A 21,080-nucleotide genomic window follows, 5' to 3' on the forward strand; every position below is an offset into this window, starting at 1 on the left:
GAACGTGCAGGAACCAGAGAAATCAATGATTTTTGCCTTCATTGGCCACTGGGATATTAAAGACACATTCAAGTGGGACAAAGTTTTATTTTCAGCTGAAATTCAATGCTGCTCTTCTCTGTTGACCTGGAACATCCAATGCAATTTATGCTTTACTCCCTCTGGGGAAAAAAGCCTAAAGCCAAGCACAATTACCACAAGTAATGCTTGAAGTCATAAATTCTCTAACACAGGCTGACCTTGGTCCTAATCTCCTTGACCCACCAAACTGGAGACACGCTGAGTTAACACTGCTAAGGCCACACAGTTTGGTGAAATATGTGGGAGAAAAAGCCATTCTAAAAGCTCTTAGTCTAGATGTAAGTCACCTTTCAGAAAGGAAGCACGATGGCACAGGAGCAGACAGCTAAAAAAGAAAATTTAATTAAATACACAACTTGTAAGCTGCAAAGAGACTTAACATCTCCTCTCAGAATATTTTCTGACAATACAGGGAAGTTTAGCAATACCATGCACTGGCACTTCAGTAACGTCAAACAAATTTCACACCTCTAAAGAAGTAGCACTTGCTATGTAAAATTATTGGGTTTGCATAATGACAATACAATAGTCCAAGTTACTTTTCTCCTCCACCCCTCCAATGGGTCAGTAAAAGTTTTAGAGACTACTTAGAGTCCTGGGATACAAGTTAAAGAATCAAACAGTTGCTTCAAATTATCTCACAAGAAAGGCTTGAGAGAGGACTCATCTGCAACTCTAGAAGCAAGTCATCCTGCTCCTGTGCTGGTCTTCTTTATTTTGAGGTCTTGAAGTTCAGTATTAGTGTTTTTCTTCCACTTTTTCTGAACATTTTTAGAAAGTGTCTGCCATAGAAATTGATTTATGAGAACAATTCCCTCTGAAGCTGAGTTCACAGGAAAGGCTTAAGCAAAACTAGATACCCAAAGTGGGCTCTGCAATCACTTAAGATAACTTCCAAAGTGCTTGAAAAGCAAGTAGAAGCTCAGAAACTCAATTGCAGATCCAGGTGAAACGAAAGCCAAAACTATAAGTGTAGATAGTCGTCTCAGAATACTTATTGTCAAATTGACAGTTCAGGAAAAAATTGCAGCAAGTTGCACTACATGATTACAGAAAGCTATTTGAAAAGAGATTACAACAGTTAGTAACAAGCTCTGTATGCCACGTTAGCATTATTTTTTTTTAACTTTGCAATTAATACTAGATCCATTTGTCTTAACAAATAAACTCCTGACCCTCAGAGACTTTAATTTTTTTTAAAATAACTGCCTCGTGGCTTATCTGTGGGCATAGCTGCACTCAAATCGTGTAATTATGTCAGCAGAAAAAGACTGTGCAGCACTTCAGTTTACACTCAGCTTCTTTAAGCCAATTATGAACAATTTTAAGAGAACTGGAAACAAAGTACTCGAACTAAAAGAGGAGGTTTGCACTGGCCTAGTTCAGCTCCAGCTGCAACGAGCTGTTAGCCTGGCTCAGGCTTCACCGTGAGGATACTGAATTACAACCAACATTCAAACGAATGGCATTGTCTCAGGCAGGATCCTCAAATACGTACTCTAGCCTTCCTGCAAGAGCCCTCTTCAACACCCCAACAACATTCCATTAGTGACTTTACATGACGAGGTGCCAAAGGTTTTAGGGTATCTTTGGCTATTAGGTGAAAAAATCTCCAACAGCCACATTCAGAAACTTCACTTTTGAGAATCACCCAGTGATGCTTCCATAGTTTTAGTGACTTTTTTTCTTTAAAGAACCCAAAAGCCCTCCATTTTCAACTACTACTCCTAAATATTTAAAATTCAAAGCGCAGTTAATATGATTGTACCTTTGTCAAAAATAGAAAGAAATGTAACATGTAGGAAGCTAAGGGTTATTTTTAAAATTAAAAAGGAAAAAAAGGAGTTTAAGAAGCAACTTTGTTTTTTACGCAATTATTTTATCTTCATCAAGGGAAGTCACTACTCAAGAAAACAAAATAATGTCTCTCTGTGAATGAAACCAAGTTTTCCCTTTAGAAACTTCTTACCTGCAAGATGTTAGTAAAAAAGTCATGGTAGAACATTGGCCAGTCTTGCCGGCCAATATCCACAATGACTTTGCAGAGTTTGTTCCTGATGAAGTAAGGCAGAGTTTTATGGTGAGCTAGAAGGAGCTTGGGCAGGCAGCTGCGGATCTCCATTTTGTCTTGAGATGGGACCCCAAGCCACATCTTATTGATTAGGTTCTGGAAAAGAAATAGACCTCCCAAATGAGCTCATCTTAGACATGCTTCACTGAAGTTAAACAGCAAGAGAATGTGGACACATAATGCAGGTACAGAGCACCAGGCAGAGCCGCTACATCTTATGCCCCGGGATTGCCAGTGTCTGCCACAATGCACAGGCAGGGAAAAGGCTGCAGCTTTCAAATCTATCCAGGCCTCTCACTGACCAAGCCTGGTCAGTTAAAAACTTAGGCACCTATATTTGATGCAGTTCAACCTTCTCTGCTGCCATGGGCAGACCTGCAGATAAGGAAACAAGCAGGTATTAGCAGGTTAAACAAAAGATGTTTGTCTTTTGTTAGAGCTCTGACACAGGCTCGCTGAGCAAAGAGCTGAAATTTAAGATGCTTTAATTGCTCAGCAGTCCAGTACCAACCCTAACATCTTTAACAACACGTAGAGGTGAGTGTGTGCAAACTAAGCAAGGCAGAACAAGAGCACCTTAATAAAGGGCAAACCCTGCACCACTAACTTAACTTGGAATAAGCTTTGCTACCTAACGGGTACTCAGGCAACCAAAGACAGCGATGGCTCAAGCTTCAGAACAAAACTCACTAAGCTCATGTCTTACAAGCCGTATAGTGTATAGGGATGAGCTCTAACAAAAATCCCAACCCCCCCCAAGCGTATCAGATTTGTAGAAGCCCTCCAACACTGAAGTTTCACAAAAGATGGGTTTCAATGCCCCAGAAATTGCTACCAATATCTCTTTGAATACACCATCATTTCTATTAACTGACAAGTGACAGCAACCAGCACATTACCATTTTAACTGGTTTTGGGTCAAGCAGAACTAGCTGGCATACATATCAAGTATTTCCACTATCTTTTAACCCTGGACACCTAGATTTTCCCCTTTAAAGGGGGAAGCACAGATTTGTATGAAGCAGAAAAAAAAAAGAGAGGAAGCAAGTTTGGTTTTAGATGACTCTGATGCCACCTGGGTCTCCTGAAGCCAAGCTGGAAGGTCATCAGAGTGACTGCCTTGCAGTGACAGAGCACCACTTTAACAGAAAGCTTTTAGTCCACTTAAAGCCGGACAAAATCCATAAGAAGGCAGAGTTGCAAATCGCTTTCCTGCCACGCTACGATCCCATTTAGGGGCTCTGGAGCATTAGGAGCTAGCTGAGCCTCTCAGGATAACTTACTGAGGAGGCCTGCTACAGAGGCAAGGTCTGTGCCCATCATGGAGAACCCAAAAGCAGGAAATACTGCAAAGGGGTTTGTTGCAGAAAATGGAAGATTATTTATGATCAAAGCAAATCCAATTCACAGTACAGACATACTGTACCGAGGTGCCAGTTCAGTGTAGAGGTACAGAGGTGTATTTATACATTAAGTTCCTCAAAGAGGTTGCTTTTGGGGGTTTCTTGCAGAGAAGATCCAGAAGTATTGCTTAACAACAACGACCCAACCAAATGGAGAGCTCCTTGATGCAAGTCCAGAACAAGAGTTTCAGAAGCCCCAATAAAATTGGAAGATGCTTTCAGCTTTAATATTCATGCTTTAATGCCCACTGAGTTTTATCCTACTCATTGGACCTGAAAGTGCAACCTTTCTCCACCTGTGAAATGTTTTTGGGAAGATTTTCTCTTTTCCAAAAGCAAGAAGAGAAAACAGTTCATATGGAAGGGGGCCCCATGAGAATTTTTATTCCAGATGCACTGTTAACTTCCTTGACATTCTAGGAAATGAAGCATTCTCAGGAAGTTTTGGGAATGATCCTTGCGTTTATATACACACTTTTACAGACATTCAGTACTCACACAGTTGAAGACCGATGAAGTTGCAGACTACAACAGCCTACAGCTATGAGGACCAGTGGAATGCACAGTGCTACAGTAGTTAACTTGAGAAATTCAAGCTCCTTAATGGAAAGATCCTAATCTCTCAACTGAACTGTGGACTCGCATCCCTCACTTTACACCAGGACAGTGATTTCTTTGTTCAGCTTAGTTCTGGTCCCAACTATTTTTTCAGTACTACTTTCCCACCTTACCCCACCCCGAGAAGCAGAGGCTCAGAAATCAAACCTGCTTTCCTCTTCATGAAAATTTGTTTAATTATTGCAGGCAGCTGCTGTGACATCCATCCCCAGTGCAGGGAAACACTCCCATACTGTTTGTCATGATTACCCCTCTGAGAGGAAGGCAAACCAGATTCAGTTTGCAGACTGAGTCCAGACTCCCAATGCAACCCCAGATATACAAAGTGAACATTTTAAGTGAAGAAGTCAACACCACCAGAGATAATTCGTCAAAACAACACAACTTTTAAGAACACCGTTGTCTGATCTATCTAAAAAGTGGCCCATTGCAAAGGATATAAAACCCCTCTGATTTAGGAGCACAGCTCAGACTGCCAATGCAGCCAAGATCACAATGCAGAGGCCACAGACAGACCAGGGTGAGGTGTGACATTGACCAAGCCCCAGAATATCGTTAGGGAAAGACACTGCACTGGTCACTGAGAAATGGTTGATCGAACACAGCTGCTCACAGAATACTTTTGTTTCTTCCAGTAGATATACAGTTCAATATTTAGGCTTTTAACCATAACTTTGTTCTTTTATAAATAGGTAAAGATTGGGATGTGGTCTCCTAAAAGAGACCTTGCCTCTGCAACTAGCACATAAGCTTGTGGGATGTAGTTCAAGAGCATCAACCACAACATGTCAGAAAAACAAAAGCAACTTTGTCTTCCCTCTTAGCATTTAAGTTTGCAGTAGCTAGTAGCAGGTAATCATGCACATATTTCTGACCATAAAAAGAGTATAAAAGCAATAACACTCTTAAAAGCATTGTACAGACAACTCAAGCAGCCTCTGAAACTGTAGGTAATTTGTACTTAAGAGATGCCAGGAAATTAATTCTTCAATTTGTGTACAAAGATTCATATTCTCCTACTCTTAGCCTGCCATTAAGCAACCTCTTGAGGAGAGAGCAATAAAAGCATCCTTTATCACCGTACTTACTAGGACTGCCATTTTAGACAACATTTTCAAATAAAATCGATTGCCATATAAAACTGCACCAGACAGAAAATGCACTAAGCAGGCAACAGTACACATCTTACCTCAAACACAGTCAAACTGTACATCATTACATAGTCATTTCTTGTACTTGACAGGAAATAGAGGCAGAATCTCCAGGCTCCTATCTGCTGGGCAAAGTTATTTAAAAGCTCCTCTGAAAAAATAAAGTATTAGAAAAACGACATTAAAATTCTTAAGCTGTAAACAAATCCATAACAACATATACTGATCACACAACATCACACTGAGCATGGATGAAACCCCACGTTCAGGGAATGACTTGAACAACCTGGAGGAGGGGAAAAAAAAATAATCACACTCCAAAGTATTAAAAGCAATCTAACAATAGGCTTTAATGAACACAAAATAGATATGTCATTTTAGAATACAATTTTGATATAAATACTACACCAGACTAATAGCTGAATACTAAAATAGGTCACACAAAAATTATATTACAAGCATTACCATTTTATCTATAAAAGCCAAATGTCGGGATACCAGGTCACTGTGAAAGACTAGAAGTACTTCAGATCACACACAGCATTATAAAACACCCTTGTTTTAATGCAGTTGCTCCAAGAGCCACTGACTTTGTTGTAGTGCAGCATATCAAAAACCTCTCCAAACACTCAGGTACAGGATTTGGTCATCTCACATCAAGGGACTACATACCAAATGCAGCAAAGGGAAAAGCTGCAAGGGCTATTTTACAGGCTAATCAAATTAAAGCCTTAATCAATTTGTTTCTTTCCTGCAACTTAAGCAGGAAAACAGGGGAGGCTGAAGGCTTTCACCTTTTTCACAGCAGATCTCCACAACAGGGGAAAAAAACCCAAACCAAAACACCTTGCCTAATTGCTTATTGTTTATTTTACCAGATTTCTGGGACAAGTTTTTCATGCTGATCATACTTTTGGCACTGAAGTTAGAGATGGCAGAAGTTTGAGTATAAAAGCAAACTGCCTATTTACAGCCATTAACCACTGATCCAAGAAGCTAATCTAGAACACGTCTAAGATCTCTGCTGGTTTTCACAACGACATATTTAATAACACCAGCCAAAATGAAACCTCACTGTTTATTCCTACTTGTCATTTCACATTAACTAGGACAGTCTTCTGCTTTCCCTTCTTAATGCTAAAGAAATCCGAAGTCCATGCCCCATATCTAGGCAGAAGGTAGAGGTTTTCCAGGACATGCAGTCCAACAATGTACAGGCAGAAAAAAGGTAACATCCTTCTCCTACCCTAACCAACTTACTACCCTTGATAAAAACCTACATCTCCATGCTCACAGCAGTAGACAGTTACCAACATATTAATTATCTATAGGACCTGCCATGGTATATCTGAAACCCAAACTACGTAAGCCTTTACTTCAATTTCATACATAAGCAGGAGAGGCTAAGACACAAATTTGGTATCAGATAGAGCACTTTCATGTGCTATATTTAACATAACCAAGTCACCTCTGCCAAGGTCTGCAGACAGCAGAAAGCAAAGGGGACCATCCTTTAGAAAGGGCATGAACTCACCTATCTCGCGTTTCCGCTCATTCGTTGTGCAATTGTGGAAAAACTCTGTCATTAGACTCTCCAAAGCCCGTAGTGAGGCCTCTTCAGATGCCTGGGAACGACATTTAAAGGAAAGAGTTAAAATATCATTCATGTCACAGATGCACCCAAAACCCAACAAGAGCACAAAGTCCAGGTGGAGGGCAAAATAATCTGGAATTTAAACTACTCATTGGTGTCAAGTAGCAACAAGATTTGTCCACCACAAGTGAAAGCTTTGGACATGAAGGACCATTTGCTCAGCTGCATTAACTAATGAAAATAATACAAGAAGTTTCCTTTTTTTTTTGTGGCATTTAGTAATTTCAAGTTAGCTCATCCTTGTCAAATAATTCTCAAAGACAGCAACTTCAAGTGAAGATACTTTTGGATGTTTAGAGATAATAAATACAGTGATAGCACAGGAAGCATGAATTTTGAGAGGACTCCTGACACCTATTCCTGTCTTTGCCTCAGTGTCACACTGTGCCACACTGCCACCTGCACCAAAGGTGCTCAGGAAGTGGCAGCATGAAAGATTGAGAAATTTCCAGCACTTTGAAAAGCAATATACAAGTATTCAGCTATTTGATTCAAGAAGAACATCCCCCCCATCTCCAAATTTAGCTTTTATTATAGAATTCATTGGTTATAGCTCAGTGGTTTTAAGTCCTAAAAAAAATTATCAGAATTAGCATACAGCCACTGCAAGGTCACTATAGTTTTGCAAGTCTCTGGAGCTGGGATGATCTTACTCTAGTAACAGCTCACCACCGAGCTTAGCCTCTCTAGCTGTACCACACTTCCCTTATGGTCTAAGCCTGATAATGGATAGCCTTAGACAACAGTACTGCTACAGTACAGACCATGCCATTAGTCATTCCTCTAATGTTTTCAACACATGCTATCAATAATAAATGCATGAAGATTCAAGCCCCAGTCTTCCTCTGCACAGAACCAAAGTAAGCCATTAAAGAAAACTTAAAGTTCTGCCTCAAAACAATAAAAACAGAAAGAAAAACCATGACCGGCAGTCTTCTGCAAAGAGATGAGCAAGTGAGACAATGTGCAGAAACACTACAGGCTTCTGCTAGTTCCCATTTCCACATACAGCAGTTTCCCCAAGGACCACCACAGGGCCAGGCAAGCAGGAGACCCTCCTCAAACAGCCCGGGGTTGGATGAATCCCCCAGGAGAACTGACGACTCAACACAACAGCGTGGGAAGACAAATTCAGCTCTGCTCTCCAAACATGGATGCTCTGTAGGACACCATGCATTTTCAATTACTTCACAAATGAATACTGAATTTCATCCTACCTCTCCTCTTCCCTCCCCCTCCCCCCTGCTTTTTTTTTCTTTTTAACGACCTGCTCTAGAAAGCAAGGACTATTTTAGCAAGAAACATTGCTAGTGGGAAATTGGCTTAAAATAACCTACAATTAAATCAAAGCCACTTTGCCAGCTTAAGATCAAACACCCGTTATCACCTCTTTAACACATTTATACATGGTCTCTGCAAACTATCCCTTGCACTGTAAACTTCCCCTTGAAGCTGGCCAGCCCTTCAGCCACCAAACAGTCTCCTCCTCTCGCCAGTCACCATTTCCCACATAACAGCAGCATTGCGGATAAGAGACTCATTTAAAAAAAAAAAAAAATTGATGAAGTCCTTAATGACATTAGGATATAGCCACACTGCCATTTCTATGCATTTCGTTCTGGGACATTGCACGTTGTTGCAAATTCCTCCCAATTAGATCCAGGCATACATATCCAACATTTTTGTAAATCCCTGTAGTTTACTTCTCTGCTGCTCAACACGGAGTAAGCCTCACCAACAGTTTCTGATGCCACCCCCCCAAAGAGGAGTTTCCAAACGTTGGGCAGATCAATATGATGCAAATCCCTCCGTAAGAAGCACTGCTCTCCCACTCCACCCGTCCACCAGCCAAGATCAAGATCACCTCAATTCACAGAGAAGTGTTAGCTCTTCACACAGGAACAGCAGGGCTCAATCGGTTTTGGATAGTTAATTCAATCCTTCTTTAGGAAGAATAGATGAGAAGTCAATTTTTTCCAAGATTCAAGAGTTATTTCCTACTTTTGGAAATAAATTGCAGAGTTCTTATAAGTCTCGAACATCTGACATGTCCTCCACTGACTTCAAACTGAGATTTTGAAGATGACAGAGCCTACTCCTAGGAACACACTTAATAAAATAATAAATAAAAACACCAGCTTCACAATGTTCAACGCATCAAAATCAAAAAAGAAAACAGAGCACAAAGCAAGCATTTTATGTAAAAAGCCCAGGCTGGCCAGCATCCAAGGCCAACCTGGCAGAAAGAAACAGCATGACCTCCAAGACTGTTTATTCTCCTATTTGACTTCTCCTGGCTGTTCCAGACATTTGGCCAAAGGAAGGTGGAGTAGCACAAACTGTCTGAAGTAATCAAAACTCAGCCCAGGACCCTCTGCAAACAGGAGAGCCTCCCAGGTCTTCCCCAGATGCTATCTGATGGCCACACCAAGCACACCCCCTTCTAGCTATTGGCAGGACTTAAAAAGGTAGGGAGCAGCGTTCTGTATTTGCTAATGCCTTTGGGTATTCCTCAAGTTAACCGTTCCTGGAGCATGCAGTAACCACCCACCTTTCCAAGCAAAGGTTCTGATAACTAGGTCATTGAGATAAAGAGGACACATGCTGTTGGAGAGCTGCAGAGGAAATTTACTATACCTATATCCAGACACCCCAGAAAGCAGATTATCTAGTGAGGCTATAATAAAAGTAGAGCTGTTTGTAGGACCTGTGGCTGTACCTGTCTGTAATATTTCCAGCTGCACCTCAGTATTATCGCTCACATTAATATGCAGTTTGCTTTCTTCTGGGGCTCAGCGTTTACTCTGCACTGAAGAAAAGAACAGGCAAGTATCAGCCGGGTCTGCGAAAAGACATGCTGATGAACCTTGATACTGAGCAGCAATGCACGGACATAAATGACTGCCTCAGTCCTGCACAGTCAGGACAAGATCAAACCCCACAGGCAGCCAGAACCAGCAGCACTCACTTCACTTGCTGTCTGGTCTGATATTCAGCCATTTTGGTCATACGCAAATTTCATGTTTAAAGGTTTTTAAGGAAAGTCATGAAGTCTGGACCATCATTAGCAGAATTTAGTACAGACTTTCTGGGTAAGGGCTGGCAGTTTGCCTCACCTGCATGAGGCATCACAGAATAGTCAACTATTAAACCAGAAATACTTCTTACTGATTTTCACAAGTGGTAAAATCTGACCCCTCCACCCCCAATGGCTCAGGCTACTCAGGGCTGGATCAAACTGCCAGGAAACGCTGTTTGCTCTCTTCTGTCAACCATTTAGGAAAAAAATACTCAAATCTATGAATCCCATTTGCAGAGCAGGCAATGTCAGCTTTTTACCATGAAAACCTTTGCAATTCACTAAAAACAGTCACGGTAAGATCTGACATGCCACCATCCACATGGGCTCCACTGCTTCCAATTGCCCAAATGCTATGGTTGAGCTCAGACCTGCAGGCTCTTGCAGGGAGGATCTCAGCTGCCAGATTCGGCAGACCCTCCAGCCAAAGATGATGTCCTCAGCCACAGCTTGGTTAGGTGAAGAAGTTAAGTGATACAGGAAACTAAGCAAGCAGGTCTAAATGCTGGTACACCAACAGCTACAGACACCTGTGTACCAGTAGGACATCCATACTTGGACCTAGAAATTGTTTCCAAGACAGTATCTCGGAGAGATGTGTCATAGCCGATTCTCCCCAAAACAGGTGCTGTCATCTGCTGCTGTGCTACATTGGGTCTGTGCTGCATAGGCAAGCGTCAGGTCTGTCCCAAGTCTGATCTGAGCATGACTTGATATGGATCAGGGTGGGAGAGCACCACTGTCAGTCTACATCCTTATCATCCCCATTTTTGCCTCATTAAGTTTGCTAAAGGTGTTTCATTAACAGTTATCAAACTAGAACTAGTTATCAAACCAGCTGCTTACTCATACCATTTATCTACGTACTCCAACCTTTAATAGCAGTCTTACACAACCAGCAAAATGACAGATTCACAGCTGAGACTACAGCTTCCTATTTTGACAGAAATTACAAGATTTGCTACCAAGAACCTGCACATTCTCCATTCACCAAAGAACAAAAATGATGTATAAAACCTGGATCTACCAGCTGATTTCAGGGCTACCATTCAATTACATTTTAAGATGTATGAGCCATTAACCGATTTCTGTTGATTAAGGAAAAGAATACTAATAGCTGCTAACTTACTGCATTTTAGGCTGTTCAAACTCCAGTTCACTGCATCTCAGTAAGGCTCTAAAGGAGCAAAATCTTTGTACCTTGCTGCTTAAACCAGGACACCATAACAAATTCAGTTTAGCCTGTAGCCTATGACTAAAGCATTCCGGTAGGACGAGTTACTCATCCAACTCTGGCGAATAACAGAGGAATGACTTTTGGATTGCAATTTAGACATTGCACATTTACTTTAATAGAAGATACAACACTAATTTTAGTTTGCATAGTACCTGATCATTCTGGAAGATATGAAAGTGCTTTATAAAGCTATTTCAATTTTCTCCAGAAGTGCTTTCATTTAGAGTTCACTTTCTATCTTTTTACTTCATATTATGTTCTCTACAGCAATTGTTTCTTTTAGAGGAAAGCTCTTCTCTAATGCTTTGCCATAAAAACACAAGCTGTTAACCTTTTAATGTTTGCTATTAACAGCTCGGTAGAATATCGATCATACAAATGATGCTCTAAATATGGCAACTCAGGCTGGTGACAACTGTAAAAGGAGGGTTATGTCTGTTGATTTTTTTCCTAATGTGTTTGGAAATGGATATGACTCCAAGACAAAATTAAGGTAATCCCTCCACAAAGTTTTTTTTTAGTAAGATGTTAACTGCAGCTGCAACATTACCAATGTGACTTCAATAATCCCTCAGGCAGCACCAGAACACCTTCTTCTACCATGGAAAAATGGGGTTTACACCACACAAGTGGAACCTTAAAAACACCTCCTTCAGTGTCAGGTAGGAAAAACACCTGTACCACTGAACCCCAGAAGCCCTTACTGCCCCCCTGTAACGCCTCTACTCTTTATTTAAAAGAGGAGGGGATCTCCTGCTGTTAGGGAGTTATTTACCCCTCTGCACCCCATCACGTTTTTAATTCAGACACCCACTCTTGTTCCATCCCTCCCTTCAATACCTGCACTGCTGAAGCACTTTTCACACTGTATCTAACACCCACCAGCCCATAAAGCCTCCCTACACCATATATTGGTAACAAATGAAGATATTTTTCCAGCACAGCCTTGGCTTCCTAATTTTTTGGAGCCTGCTTCTGCAACCTCTTCCTACCCACCATGACTCCTACCATCACCAGTCCTCCTGGATATCAAGGTTTGGATCTTATCACATTTTACCCAGCTCTGTTAAAATGAGTATCAGCTACATCTACCAGCTTGTGCTCGTAATGGGCAACTCTTCCAGGAGAGAAGCGACTGCAGGAGAGCACACAATGCGAAACCCTGTTGTTTGAAGCGTTCCCAGCAGGAATTACTATAATGCCACTGACAGTGCCCAAGATTAAGAAAAAAGAAAAATCATGCACACACCACAATGGCAGCTGCTAGTACAAAATAACTCATCATCACCCTGCCTTTGCTAAATTACACTGTCCCATCCTCTTCCACCTCAGAGCCTTCTGCTTCCAATTTTGTGCAGTTACTTAATAGTACAGGTATAACACATAAGAATACAAGCCACTACACTTCAGCTGCTTAATTTTCTTCCATTTTTTTTTTTATTGTTGTTGATAATTTTTAAGGAAACTCAGTCAAGACTAATTTAATACACATACCTTACATGCATATGTGCCAAGGTCGTAATTTACTCATTTAAGAATTACCACAATGTCTTTCAGAGCCCCTCCCTGCCCGAGCCTTAACATAACATGATAATGAACATGTAATTACACTCTCAGAAAGATTGTGGGTCATTTCAAGCCTGTTTGTGTGGGTCACAAAAGCCCACCTTTTGCAGCTATCAACAAAGCACAGATTATTATCACCACTTCAGCGAACCTCTGGAACAGCCTTGGGTCAGTCACTCGATGCAGTGAAGTTCATGAAAAGCGCAGCATTATTTTTAGCAACAAAAGCAGAATTATGAACTGTTTTAAAAAAAAGCCGTGTGACACCCAACACATCCTCTAGAAAGGATGAATGCACACTACCAAGAGCCAGAGCTGTGCAGCTCAAAGGCAGCGTTACTTACTACATTTAATCGTTTTCAACTAATGATTTTAGAAGTCTGGGCTTTCACACTTATTCCCAAGGTCTCCTTATCAGTATAACTCAGAGGTCTTAAATTAGGAGACAGAATGCAGACCCTGCAACATACGTGCTCCCTGGCAGTACACTGCTGATGGTATCAAGACACAGCTCAGTCTTTATTCTCAGTTTCCTTGTTGCATTTCAGAGATGTTTTTGTGGTTTGATGAACCGAAACTAGACTCAGCTTCACTCTGTGCTTTGAGAACAGTTCAGGCTCCTGGTGCCATTTCAAGAGATCTTCTGGCTGCAGAATACAACCCACGTATCTGGTTCATTCGTTTCAAGGGCCACAACTTCGGCAGCTCACTAATGAGATGTAGATTTTGCAAATTCATTGCTGTTATACCACAATTTAAGCAAAAAAATCTACTATAAAAGTAATGAATTACTGTTCTACCTCAAGGTGATTGGCGGAGGAATAAAGGCACTACATTACGATCTCCCCGCTGTGATGAAGCTGATGTCCAGCATCAGAGCTGCTCAAGGCCCTTCTGCCTGTACAACTCGTCACTTCAGAAATCCCAGACTGGAATTCAGGAATCAACGTGTTTTATTTAACCATCAGCTAAAGACTAAGAATGACCACAGGGCTGAACACTACTGCATGGAACAGGCTATGGAGAGCCAGCAGTGATAATCTGATTTCTTGAACAGGATAAAGAGATCATCTTACCTGTAAACACTGCCGGCTACACAAGTAATCAGGCACCTTTTTGAATACCTAAGGGATCTTATTTCTTAAATCTTCTTGTACAGGTAGGTTCAGTTAACCAGGCTTCAGGTTTTAAGGCTGAACTTTGACTAACAGGCTCAAGTGTCCGAATCTGATTCTTTCTAAACTGCTAACTCTTAATCCACATAATCAAGTCCAGTATCCAGTGTGTCCTCCACCAAGCATTCCACGTTTGCTTTGCTGTTTACAAAAGATGCTCATTACATGGAAATGCAGCAAGCATAAAGCATTAAAATTCAACACCTAGAAGTTCTCTTAGAAACCCACTAAAGGAATAAAATAATCATAGCAAGCTGGCATAAGCAAAGTAAGGTTTAGATACAGCACCGTTGCCATGCTCTTGCTGAGGACAAGCACAAGAGCAATTTATGGGCCCCTGCCGCCCAGGGAAGGCAGGCTGGTCAAGAGACAATGACTTGCCCACTGATTTACTGCAGTTTAGCTGCTGGAAAAGACTTAACAACACATTATTTCCCCAAACAAGTAGCTGCTAAAACAATGATACACAGATGAGAAGTGCAGAAGTACCCAAAGCAGACTACTGGAGATCCATATTTGGCATCATACTACTGCCTGTCACCATAGTACAGGCGTCCCAGGTGGGTACAGGTGGTACTAGGGTCACTTTTTGGACTTACGACTTAACTTTGACAATCCGGGTACAGTCATTAGACTTTCCTCAGCAAGACACTCAGTTCAGACAGCTCTCACTCAGCTGCTGTCCACCACTTTTTAAGCCACCACTGACAACAAATTTTCAGTTTGGGTATTATCAGAAAAAACAAGCCATAAACTCACAGTACGCTCTTCAGATGGACACCGCACAAGGTTGATCATCAGCCAAGAGTGGTCAGCTGGGCATAAGCCACTTTCTGGATGATAAAATACTGCAAGGTGACTCTGGTTCTCTCCCAGAGTACAAAAATAACTTAAACTCTTCCAGTGAAGTCTAGAAACTCACATCTCTGAAGGAAATTTCTCTCTCTTCCCCCCCCCCCCAATCTGTATTTGGGTCCATCCTTTCACCTCACACTCTCCCCTTGCTGGGTTCCCCAGAATGTGCCACACTTCAAACCAGCCTGCCACACCTCGGAGGGAGATCCCATCCTTTCCTGTAAGGCGATGCTCAGGCAGGAGCTGCGGGACCACGGTCACAGGGTACAAATCACTTCCCTTTTCTCTGCCTAAGCAAATCTAAGCTTGCACAAACAGGACCACAGGGCTAGCCCAAACAAATACATGCAACTTAACTCATTGAGATAACACTTCCCCTGCCATTTTAGGTGAAGTAACCTGAGTTTTAAAAAGGCAGGCGAGAAAAAGATCCCAAGGCCATACTATTTTGGACACAGGTATGTCAGGGGGACAGTATTTGTGGAGGGAATAAAAAACTCCTTATAAAAATTATTTATTAAAAATAAAAAGGTGGTAAGAAAAACACTTGCATCTTCTTACTGAAATGGTCCAGAACAATCAATAGACGAGCAGCGGCATGTAAAATGAACTTAGAAAAAGTATAAAGAATGGTCTTTTTAGTTGAAGTTAGTTTTAAAAACCACACCTAAAGAACTCTATTCTTGCTCTTACAGATGGATATTTCACACTTAAAAATGCTAAAAAGCTTTCTCCTCACCACCTGTTCAAATGCAGCAGCAACTTGACCAGAGGGGAGACTAGAAAAAAGGTGCGTAAGTGACAGGAGTTGTAAACCTGGCACGCTTGCATATCAGCAGTAAGCCGTCCAAGATGCATTAACAGATTTTTTTAAAAACACTTCAAATACTTTACTGTCTGCAAAGCTGCAAATAAGCCCTTATTTATCTGAACCTACAGACAATTCACAGTAATACCCTGACAAACAATCTGAACTGCAATCGTAACTTAAGGAGTCTCCGACACTATGCACATATGCAGAGTTGGAAATGGAAAGCACTAGGACAAGGAAAAAAGAAAGCAAACGTAAGAAGAAAACAATTATTCAGCATATTTCTTGAAGTAGTCCTTCTATTCAGATGCAGCTCCATCTACAGAAAGGCAAACCCCCGGTGAGATTTTACCTGCGCTGACACATCTGAGCTGCTCATTTTCCACGTAGTTCTCCAACATCCACTTCTGCCTGGCAGGATTAAGCCCATTACCTTGGGGAAAAACTTTCCCCAACACCACACTACGCAAAGTGACATCAGTGCAAGGTTTATGGTAAACCTGGGAGAAGGATTATACCTTACCCAATATATTACACCAGCCAGACCCGATTTCCAAGGAGGTATGATTACACTGCATGGTATTTTATAAACCCTCAGCGCCCTGACAGAAGAAAAAAAGCCTGTGATATTGCAAGTTTAATTCCTGGCAAGAGCTTTCAAACCTGTGTTAGGCATTTAAGAGTGTATAATGAAACTATCATGGATAACACCATGGGAATAATTCTAGAAGAATTTTTTTATTTATTTATTTTAAATGTTTCCAAAGGACAGCACATGCAGGAAGAACATCTAGTCCACTTAAAGAAAAACAAGATCTTGATATCTGTAATGCTTCTGCACTTTGGGGTATTTCACAACAGCAGTCTGCTTCTCACCCTTGCATCTCCTGCAGCTCCAGGCCGACACAGCTATCTGCCCTGGGACGGGGGGCTCCGACAGACCAACACACAACTAGACTTTGGTCAATGTGACCCAACCCACTTCATCAAGCACCAGCAGGAAACAAGAAAAAAACAGCTGAAACTTCGCTGCAAGCTGCTGCAAAGCAGCCTTTTTCCTCCTTTGCTTTCCCCCCCCATCACAAAAACTGCTTCTCCTGTGCTGCTAGCAGGATCAGAGGAGCGGCTGGTGCAGCCCTCCACCATGGATGGAAGCAGGAATAGCTTTGCTCCTCAGCACCTACCTTATACTTGCATGTCAGAGGTTATAGGCCATGGATCACATCCTCCTCCTCTTTTTTTTTTTTTCCTCCATACTGGCAAAAAGAAAGCTAAGGAATTGTAGAAAATTCAATCTTATCCCCCATAAGCAAAGGAACAAATCTAACCACTACAGAGTTGCTCTCTACTGTATCCCTTCCAGACCTCGATTTTAAACAGGCTGTTCTTTGACACCAGCTACTACTCCAGGAAAACAACCACCGAGACAAACTTCAGCGGAAGAAACTGCCCTCAATCCCAAAGAAAAGGACTAGTGGTATTGCAATGCAGAAGAAATCTGTTGGTTTTATCCACGGAAGCAGGAGAGAATCAACCAAGCACAATGCAGATTTGTCAGACAAAATTATCTCTCATAAGGAAAAAAAACCCAACCCAAAACACTCTTTCCTCTAGAAGACTGCATCCCCTGCATTTAATGCCGACTTTGGCATTCTGACAAGCCAGTATACAAAACAGATGAGTACGCTCCTGTCTCAAAAGGGGGGACAAAAAGAAATCACGACACTCCCTCTTAGGAAGAAATTCATGCTGCGTTATTTTATTACGGCTTTAACTAAGTCAAACCACTAAAAATACACACAGACTTGCAGACCCAGCCACAAACTTGGAGATGCTGAAACAAAAAAGATAATTTGGAGCGTGAATGCAAAGTACTGGGAAATGGTAAAAGAAATGTAATTCTGGGCACGATCCCCAAAGGAGAGAGATCAGGGAAGGGGGTGGGGGGGGGGGGGGGTGGGGAGGTCGGAATTAAGAAATTTATTATGTTGCTAGAAGAGCCTGAAACACTTCAGGTAGAGTGAAAGCTTCCTATGCCGACTGTAAATAAAAAACAGAAACGTGGATAAAGAAAGGAATAAAACATGGGGGGAGGAAGCTAAGATTGGAAAAAAAGTTGCTTCACCACACAAACACCTTTCATAAACTGTAGGTGCTCCTGAGCCCAGGCTTGGAGAAGCTGCACCATTCCCAACCTGCCAGAGGCTCTCACCAGATGACCCACTCCATTTCTGAGCACAGAAATAAAACCCAGGGGCTGCCTGGATGAGTAAGCAACTTCTTGAACATCATAATCAGTAGGGGAAAAAAAGCCAATTACTTCTCCTCTATCAAACTTAAATATTTACACTTTTGTTGGAGCAACCAGACATTCACAAGAGAACAGCCCCATGCTACACACTTTACCTTCTATAAATGGTATTCTAAGCATCTTATTTTGACAAAACAAAGCTGGCAAACACCCAATTTTTTTTTCTCCAGAAGTAGAAGATTGCCATGTTAACACCTGGGATGCAGAGAAGGCCAAGGCAGCAGCGACCCAAATACATTTATAGTTACTAACAGGAAATACTGCTGACTGATAAAGGATATTGATTTGGAAGGATTTTAGGACCCATTCTATCAGACAGGTATCAGCCTATACACGTAAAAGCTACATTTTTTTCTGCTTTGCATATACTAACACCCATTAAGAAATATAACAACAGTAATAGCAGCTCCTTCTCCCTGATCTAAATGGCAACACCTAACAGTGTGCATTAAAATAACCAAACAGAACACAAATTCCTTGGAGCTTTTAGGCATCTGCACACTGAGCGATCTCTTTGCAGCGCTGAACCCCACTGCCTGAGCTTAGTAGTACAGGCACGGTTTTTATGCTTCTCTACTAAAACAATCCCAACAACCAACACTCATCTATCAGCGCACTGCCATGATCATCACCTAGCAGAAAGAGGCTTTTTGAGCTAGTTTAGTAGACCGTGAGGCTCAATAATTTTGCCTTAATACCTTTTAGCCCATCTGGAGACAGTGCAGCTGACATTTAGCTACCCAAGCCTTTGAAATACAGCGTATGTACTGTAGTTATAGATCCTGAAAGGCATTATGTATAACCATTCCACTAAATTAGCTATTTTCTTCAAAGAAAAAGCTTTCATCCTTCACAGCCATGCTTGAGACCAGCTTTCCTGCTACAAACTCAGTTCTGATTCCCCTTTCTTCTAACTCTGCCAAAAGGGACACGCAGGTTCAGCCTTCACCCAGGGCCACCGCAGGCAGATGCTGCTGCCGAGGGTGTCACAGCAGATAGAGCTGCCCACCCAGCCGGTGGCTTTGCTACAGAACTAATAAATATGTGAAACAGTTCACCAGCATTAAGTCTCAGCTCCCATTTAAAGATTTAATATAGCGGGGATAATAACGGGGCACAGAAAGTTATGACGTGACTTGAAGGCCAAAAAAAGGAAGCCAGATGTTGGAGCTGAGGCTAGAACTTCGAAGTTCCTATTCTCTTGCTTCTCTGCTCAGTGGAGTGAGTCAGAATGGTTTCAAAAAGGGTTTACTTTTATTTTTAAACTACGTACTTTAAGGGGATATACAGAAAGATGACAGAACTTCAGACTACTACACCACAGCGGTCTAGTTTTGATGCCGCACATCAGCCAGCAATGTCGGAGCAGACACTGCCGGGGGGAGGGGACAACACACTCCAGCTCCCTCTTGGTCTCAAAAACCTCCCCATCAAGCAAAGTGCTTCCTGCCTGCCCCAGCACAGGCAGCACACTCAACTTTACCATCTTCTCCATCTCTTGGTATGGGAAGACATCCCCACAGCTCACCTGCTTTAGGACCGGGTGGCAGCAGCCCAAACGCAATTTAAGCATCTCTAGCTTGGGATGGGACAGCCAGGCAGAGGGTTCTTGCAAAAGCAAGAAGCTGCCGCTGCTGCTCCTGCCGCAACAATGTCCTCAGCCACCTGCACAGTAGACATTGGGAGTGGTCCCAAAACCACAGGACTGGATCACAGCCCACAGACCCTTCCAGCCTTAGGGCCACCAGCTCAGCTACACTGACATACATAATAAATGTGAGCTATTTTGGTAATTCAGCAGCAAGCTCCCTGGCAACCAAGAGTGCCAGAACAACCTATGGCTCACCAGCACTACCTGGCTAGATATGCTGCAATCCAGACATACTTTATTCCTTAGCAAATGGAAGGCTTAAACCATCGTCGGGTCTCCAAAGGAAGCTTTAAGTCTAAGAAAATGATAGCATTTACTGCTAAAAAAAAATTGGAAGGTGATAATAGGGGCTATAAAATAAAAGCTAGGATGCTGCTGGGGAAAATTTAGAAAGATCCAAGCTACACACGCCCACTGCCTACTTCCATTTTTGCAAGCTATATTTGCTTCATGCAGAACAGGGACACAAGCTTCTTTGGATCTACTGCTGCTACTTCTATTGTCTGCTTCCCACTTCACTACACATTTATGAGGCCTAGCGATAACCTGAAAGAAGCGCGACTTGTTTTGTAACTAAAGCCAACGTGTTTGAGAAGCCTGTTTGCAGTTCTCTTGACTGAAGGGTTGACTTCATACGACATCTTTAAATCTGATACCTAACACAATAGCATTTCCTGGAAGTAGTCCCTCTTCCTAAGCTGTTCATCTAGTTGCTGGCAGGATACAAATCCCGCATAATTGAAGAATACATTTGCTAGGAGGTAATCACCTGACTTCCAACCTTACATGGGACTTACGAATACACTTGCCAGGTGACTGGTATGCTCAGGAGATCATAACTGAGCCCTAATGGTTTCAGAGATGGTTCATCTTTGCTAGTGGAAGCAGAAGAAAGGTGGAGGAATGAGTGAGAAGACAAACGCATAGCTTATTTGGATGCAAACCATGAATGCGTTCAAGGAGTAGTTCCATGAACAATATTTATTTCGAAGCTGTTAGCTAAATTCATCTAGAAGGATCCTAAAAGTTGACTAGGAAACCATATTAATACTTTGTGGTCTATTAAAGAAGAGAAAAGCTTGAAGAGTGCCACCTGAGCGCGTCAATTGGAGCTAGTTACTCTGTGTTTAGAGGTTAACTTGACTCCACAGAAATCCACTTGAGAAGCCTGTATTTTACAGTTCTCTATCTTCTCTACAAACATACCATGACATCATCAACATTGACACACCTTTGTCACAGAAAGCCACGAACTGGATGCTGTACAGGAACTATTTAGCAGACATGCAATGCGCATTAGTAGTCTGACATGCCACCAGCATGTAATAATCACCACACACAGTACGACAACCAGAAAGCTTGACACAGCAGGGCTGCTCTTTACAAATATCTCAGAAGCAAAAGAATGATTCAAGCT

General features: G+C 41.9%; 1 protein-coding gene across 2 annotated transcripts in view; it reads right to left on the minus strand.

Moving 5' to 3' along the window:
• XPO6 (exportin 6) overlaps positions 1-15,026 on the minus strand; it is a 47,064-nt gene extending 32,038 nt beyond the window's left edge. The window contains exons 1-4 of one of the 2 annotated variants that reach the window (XM_049790940.1): positions 14,795-15,026; positions 6,859-6,949; positions 5,363-5,475; positions 2,051-2,248 (exon numbers count right to left, since the gene is read on the minus strand). In XM_049790940.1, the coding sequence (XP_049646897.1) occupies positions 2,051-2,248; positions 5,363-5,475; positions 6,859-6,949; positions 14,795-14,833 (441 nt within the window). In that variant the 5' untranslated portion in view covers positions 14,834-15,026. The remainder of the gene's footprint in view (positions 1-2,050; positions 2,249-5,362; positions 5,476-6,858; positions 6,950-14,794) is intronic. The other variant, XM_049790939.1, reaches the window with a different exon arrangement.
• Positions 15,027-21,080: the final 6,054 nt, after the last annotated feature.

Source organism: Accipiter gentilis, chromosome 33, assembly GCF_929443795.1.
Source record: "Accipiter gentilis chromosome 33, bAccGen1.1, whole genome shotgun sequence".
Taxonomy (NCBI): Eukaryota; Metazoa; Chordata; class Aves; order Accipitriformes; family Accipitridae; genus Astur; species Astur gentilis.